The following is a 6,828-nucleotide window of genomic DNA, read 5'->3' as shown; positions in this document are numbered from 1 at the left end:
TGAGAGATCAGTATATGCTCTAACCACTGAACCATTTCTCCAGCCCCAAGGCAGAAATGTTTTTGATGAGAAACTGATACAAAGTATTTCTGGCTTTAGATCATAGAACTAACAAAGTTCTGGAACCCAAAAATACATATTTTGCTTCAATCTATCTTTACAGTTATGAAATGATTCATATGCTAATAGTAGAAAACTAAAGCAAAAAAAAAAAAAAAAGACTTGAAGGAACTTCTGGACTGAGAGAGCTTAAATTTCACTCTCCTTGGAAAACCCTTATTCTTTTGAAAGCTTTCTTCAGAGCTTCCTTCACTTCCTTGTTTCTCAGACTGTAGATCATGGGGTTCAGCATGGGGATGACCACAGTATACAATACTGACACAATCTTGTCTTCCCAGAGGGATTTTCCCATGTTACCTTTCAAGTACATGAATATGAGTGTTCCGAAGAAAAGAGCTACTGCGGTGAAGTGAGACGCACAGGTGGAGAAGGTCTTGGCTTTGGCGCCTGCCGTGCGAATCTTCAGAATAGCCCAAACGATGAAGAAATAGGATATAAGAATCACTGAAACGCTAGTTGTGATGACCAAAAAGGCTAAAAGGAAGATCACATGTTCCCGTAACTTGGTCTCACTACAGGCAAGCTTCAGCAAGGGTGGGAGGTCACAAAAGAAGAAGTCAACCTGGTTGGATTTACAGAAGGAGATGGAGAAGGTGCACCCAGTGCGGACCACAGTGTTGACCATCGCACCAGCATATGCTGCGGCTATCAGCCCCAGGCGGGTCTGTGGCGTCATGGCCATAGCGTAGAGGAGGGGATTGCACACAGCCACATAGCGGTCATAAGCCATCACAGCCAAAAGGAAGCACTCAGTACTAGCATACAACGTGAAAAAGAAGAACTGGGTGGCACAGCGCTCATAGGTGATGACCATCTTGTCAGTCCCCAAGATCTCCAGCAACTGAGGGACAATTACAGAAGAGTAGCAAATGTCGAGGAAGGACAGATGGCTGAGGAAGAAGTACATGGGTGTGTGGAGCCGAGGGTCACTTTGGATTAGCATGATCATGCCCAGATTTCCCCCCATAGTGATGAGATAAAACACCAGAAACATTAAAAAGAGACCGAACTGCAGCTCTGCCGGGAGCTGGAACCCCATCAGAATAAATTCCGTCACCCTGGTGCCATTCTCTGCCATGGAACCAAGGCTACCTGCTGGAATAAAATAACAGTAAGAAAAAGGTCACACTGAAGATAATGAAGTGTTTACGGCCTACTTGATTGAGTCTCAGTAATGATCCTTTAGGTTTGCGAAACACTTTACAGTTTTCCCAAACCTGGTTTCACTTATCTCTCAGAAATCCTTGGAAGGACATATTCCTAATCCCATTTTGACAAAATAATGACAAAGAGATAAAGTGATTTAGCCATCCCACAAGGTTTCATAATTAGCAGACAGGCAAAGCCAGGGCCAGCAAGGGCTCAATTTCTTAGAAATGTTCAAACTTCTGCATTTCCTATATGGAGACTATATATTGACTTCATGTGGAGCCAGGAAAAGCATTTTTGGAAAATCCTGAGTGGAACAGTATTAAGGACTGGGGTTTGAAATCAGATATAGGTTTAAATCCCTTCAGACCTTGGACAAGTTAATCAGTCTTTCTGAACGCTGGCCTCCTTCTTGGTTTACTGAGATTACAACACCAAACTCACAATACTACTGTGAAGGAAGCAATTTGCACACTACACAAAGCACATGATTTTACACACTGAGAATTATTTTTTTCTAAATATATAAACATACAATTCTGTTATTTGTGGCAGCATGGATGAACATGGAGGATGTTATATAAAATGAAATAAGGTCACGCACAGAAAAGTAATTACTGAGAACAAATACATTCTTTTTTTAATTTTATTATTTTTATTTTTTTAATATTTCATTTATTATTTTTTTTTTATGTGTATGAGTGTATTGTCTGCATGTATGTGAGTGCACCTGTGTCGTGCAATGCAGCGGAGATCAGAAAAGGGCATCGGATTCCCCTGGAACTGGAGTTAAGGATGATTCAGAGCTGCCACGTGGGTTCTGTGAATCGAACCCGGGTCCTCTGCAAGAGCAATCAGCTCTTAACTGCTGCGCCATCTCTCCAGCCACTATTATTTTTCTTTTATGTGCATGTGTGTATTCCCTGCATGTAGGTAAGTGCACCCATGTCATGCAATGCCTGCAGAGGTCAGAAGAGGCTGTTGGAGCCCTTGGGACTGGAGTTATGGACAGCTGTTAGCTGCCATGTGGGTGCTGGGATTCAAACCCCGGTCTTCTGCAAGAACAACCAGTGTTCTTAACTGCTGAGCCATCTCTCCAGCCCAAAATACATTCTTAATCATAAGTAGAATCCAAAATTGTTGAACTCAACCATGTCTGGTGATGCATGACTTTAATCCCAGCACTCACAAGGCAGATGCATGTGGAGCTCTGTGAGTTCAAGGTCAGCCTGGTCTACATAGTAAGTTCCAGACCACCCAGAGCTTCAGAGTGAGACCTTGTTTAGAATAAATAAATTGAACTCAGATAAGGAAGGAGTTCGAATAGAGGTTATCATGGATAGAAGGGGAGGGATTAGGGAGCTGTTGGTCAAAGGATACAAAATTTCTTTAAGTTCAAGATATCTGTTGTACAAAATGGTGATTCAGTTAATAATAATATATCATATACTTGAAAATCACTGAATCAGTTTTAAGTACCCTCAACACACAAAAAAGATCAGTATGCAAGAGAATATATACGTTAATTAGCTTGATTCAGCCTTTTCATAGTGTGTACATATTTTAAAACATACACCATAAATGTATATAACTATCAATTAAAAAATAAATGATTGAACTAGAGAGATGGTTCAGTGGTGAGGAGCACTGGCTACTTTAGCAGAGGACCTAGGTTCAGTTCCCAGCACCCACAGCACAGCTAACAAGCATCTGTAACTCCAGTTCCAAGGAATCAGACACCTTCTTCTGGCCTCTGTGGGCGTTGTATGATATGGGTGCATTTACATACATGCAAGAAAAACATTCATAAACATAAAAATAAATAAATAAAACAAAATAAATGATGAGCCAAGTATGGTGGTGCACACCTTTAATCCCAGCACTCAGAAGGCAGAGACAAGAGGACTTCTGTGAGCTCAAGTCCAGCCTGGTCTACATAATGAGTGCCAAGCCTGCCAGGGTTTCATAGTAAGAGACCCTGTCTCCAAAACCCAAGAAGAAGAAGAGGAGGAGCAGGAGGAGGAGGAAGGGGAAGGAGGAGGGGAGGAGGGGGAGGGGGAGGAAGAGGAGGAAATTTTTAAATTATGAGACTTAAATCGATTTTTTACTAAACTCTAAGATGATGGGAGTGGCCTGATCCTAGATACTTTCTGGAATCTTCTTATCTCCAAGTCCAGAGCCTGGTGAAGTTCTAACATCAACTCTTTCTTGGGTTGGCTTTTTGTTATGTTTTGGTTTTGCTGTGCTTCTATATTTTTGCTAATTTTTTTCATTATGATACAGAATGAGTTTCATTATATTTTCAAAAATACAATCATTATACTTTGCTCATATTTACTCCCCCACATCTGCCATCCCTTGGCCCTTCTCGCCACACCACTGGTCCCCTTCCTCCTCCCAATCAGTCCAACTTCTGCTTTCAAGCCACACCTGTGTTATTACAGCTAGATTCCACAAGACGATATTCATCTTTCATCCTCCAAAGACCTCTCTTATTTCTCCACCCCCTCACAGTCCCTCATATATTTTGCAGGTCAAAGAAAACATGCAGTATATGTCTGTCTGTGAATCTTACTTATTTTATTCTGTGTTTATGATCCCCACTTCTATCTGTAGTCCTGTAAATGACATAATTTCATTATTTTTTATGGCTGAATAAAATTCCATCGTGTTTATATACTACATTTTCTTCATTCATCTATTGATGAATATCAAGGATGGTTCTATATTTTGGCTATTGTAGTTAGGGCAGCACTAAACGAGTGTGTTGTATGAGTCTGTATGGTATGCTGCCTTAAATTCCTTTGGACATGTACCCAGATAGTATCATTTGATCATATAGTAGTTTTAGTTTTTGTTTTTAGAGGACCTGCCATACTGATATCCACAATGACTGCACCAGTTCAGATTCCCACCAGCAGTGTGTAAGTGTTCCTCTTTTCCCCAGATCCTCTTCAGCCTTTTTTTCCTTCCACTGACCTATACCTATAACTCTCATTTTCACTGCCTTTTTTAAATTCTGAGACACAGTCTCATTAAGCTGCCTAGACTGGCCTTGAACTCACTCTACATCCAGGAAGACTTTGAATTTAGAATCTTGCCCTGTCCTCCTAAGTAGTTGAGATTACAGGCCTATGCCATCAAGCCTGGCTGTCATTTGTCTTCCTCATGATAGACATTCTGACTGGGGTGAGATAGACTCTCAATGCAGTTTTAATCTGCATTTCCCTGTTAGCTAAGAATGTCAAACTTTTTTCATATATTTATTGGCTATTTATATTTCTTCTTTTGAGAACTGCTTGTTCAATTCTTTTACCAATTTATTAATTAGATGACTTGGCTTCATTTTCAATCCTTTGAGTTCTTTATAGGCTAGATATTAATCCTCTGTCGGTTGTATAGTTGGCAAAATTTTTCTTCCATCCTGTAGGCAAACTCTTCTCTGTTGATTTTTTTTTCTTTACTGTAAAGGAGACTGTTGATTTCATGCAATACCATTTCTCAATTCTTGCTGTCATTTTCTGAGCTATTGGAGTCCTTTTCAGGAAATCCTTCCCTATGACTATATCTTGAAGTATTTTGCCCATGGTTTCCTGTAGCAGTTTCAGAGTTTCAGTTTTTAGGTAAGGTCTTTGATACATTTTGAATTAATTTTTGAGCAAGGTGAGAGAGGAGGATCTAGTTTCGTTCTTCTACATATGGCTATCCATTTTTCCCAGCATCATTTGTTGAAAAGGCTATCCCTTTTCTGGTGTATTCTTTAGTATCTTTGTCCAAATTTAGATGGTAATAGTGTATGAGTTTATTTCTTGGTCCTCTTATTTAAAAAAATAGGATTTCACTACATAACCTGGCCTAACCTCAAACTTGATATAATCTTGCCTCAGTCTCCTGAGTGCTGGGATTACAGGTGTGCACCACCTACTTTGGGGTTGGTTTTTGATGTGCATATAAGAACAATGGACTTAGATGCTGCACAGACAGCCACAAAGAGAAAGCACTGTTAGAACCTCTACAGCCCTTTGCCAGGTCACTCCTCCCTCTCTGTCCTGCCAAGCATCATGGCCTAGTTTCAAAGTTCTCTTATTCCCAAGGACCTGTCCCATTTTTTTTAATGCCAGATTGTTATCAATCAGTGAGATGCATGAATCAAACCACTCCGGAATTAGCCTGCAAATCTCATTAAGGGACAAAGCTGGTGCAATGAGATTACAATTCTAACACAGATGGGGTTCTTGCCAGGCATCAGAACAACCCTGTCTCTGTGCTTTTCTATACTCACAATTTGGGCCATTGAAATGATGGAATGTGGACCTCAAAGATGATTCTACCTTTGAAATGAAAACTGAATTTGAGAAAGATCCCATAGAACTTCAGATAAATAATAAAGTAAAAGTTTGGTGGATATTTAACAAAAGCTGGTTTAATGATGGAATAATGGTATTTAGTAGTTTCTTTTCCCCACTTCCTGGGTTCTTGATAATATAAATATTTAGTTTCTTTCCCTAGTCTTAGGGCCAAATCCTACCTCTCTCTTCTCCCCAAATAGTGGCTTGCTCTATTCTTAAGAGTTTGTGCATGGACTTGAGAGGTGACTCAGCAGGAGTTCTTGCAGAGGACCTGAGTTCAGTTCCCAACACCCACATCAGCTAGCTCAAAAATACCTGTACTCTAGTTCCATAAAATCCAACATCCTCTCTCGTCTCCAAGGGCACCTGCACACATGTACACAGACACACACACACACACACACACACACACACACACACAGATATAATTTTTTAAAAAATAAAACAAGTCTTTAGAAAAAGAGTTTGTACAAATCATCCTGATCAAGTGGATGAGTTAGTACTCATTTATTCAGTAGAAATTTACTGAGAACTCGCCATGCTCTGGCTGCTTCTAATTGCTTGGAAGAAAACAGGCAAGATCCTGCAGTATGTAGAGAAATAAGAAATAAGAATCAATGTAAGAAAGTTTTGTTGATTTAAAAAAAAAAAAAGAAAACAACTGTCAGAAGAACTGGGAAGATGATTTGGTAGGCAAAAAGCACTTTCTGTGCAAACCTGATGACCAGAGTTCAGTCCTCCAAACCCATGTAAAAAGTGGATATGGATGTATGTATCTGTAATCCCAATACTACTATGGTGACACTGGGGGCAGAGATAGGAGAACCTCCTGGAAGTTTTAGGGCCAGCTAGCCTAAAGTACACAGTGCAGCAGCAAAACAAGAGAGACCCTGACTCAACAAAGTGAAGGAGAGCACCAAATCACAAAAGCTGACCTCTGCCCTCCCGCACCTGTAGTGGCATACACGTACCCATGCACATGCATACACACAAACACAGCATTAAATATTTTTAAAATATATAAGTATAATGGAAATAGAAGAGCCCAGCAAATGGATGCTAAAAGCTCTTGGAATATGATGGTAATTAAGATCTTTGGAGCAAGAAAAACTCAGAGACAAGAGACAAAATGGAGAAGGTGGTGAGCAGGAGTCTTCCCCCCATCCCCCTGTGGCTGCCCAGGATGAAAGTCTTTGTGTTCCAAAGCTTT

General features: G+C 40.2%; 1 protein-coding gene across 1 annotated transcript; it reads right to left on the bottom strand.

Moving 5' to 3' along the window:
• Positions 1-255: 255 nt before the first annotated feature.
• On the bottom strand, positions 256-1,198 carry LOC103736646 (olfactory receptor 9I1-like). The gene has a single exon (XM_008836169.2). The coding sequence runs from the start codon at positions 1,196-1,198 to the stop codon at positions 257-259; it is 942 nt and encodes a 313-aa protein (XP_008834391.1). The 3' UTR covers position 256.
• Positions 1,199-6,828: the final 5,630 nt, after the last annotated feature.

This window comes from Nannospalax galili, unplaced genomic scaffold, assembly GCF_000622305.1.
Source record: "Nannospalax galili isolate Female #2095 unplaced genomic scaffold, S.galili_v1.0 scaffold337, whole genome shotgun sequence".
NCBI classification, from domain to species: Eukaryota; Metazoa; Chordata; class Mammalia; order Rodentia; family Spalacidae; genus Nannospalax; species Nannospalax galili.
This window is presented reverse-complemented; position numbering and strand designations above follow the sequence as displayed.

Bases quoted from the DNA above. Each gene is read 5' to 3' on its own strand.
- LOC103736646 (XM_008836169.2), bottom strand. From the start codon at position 1,198: ATGGCAGAGAATGGCACCAGGGTGACGGAATTTATTCTGATGGGGTTC.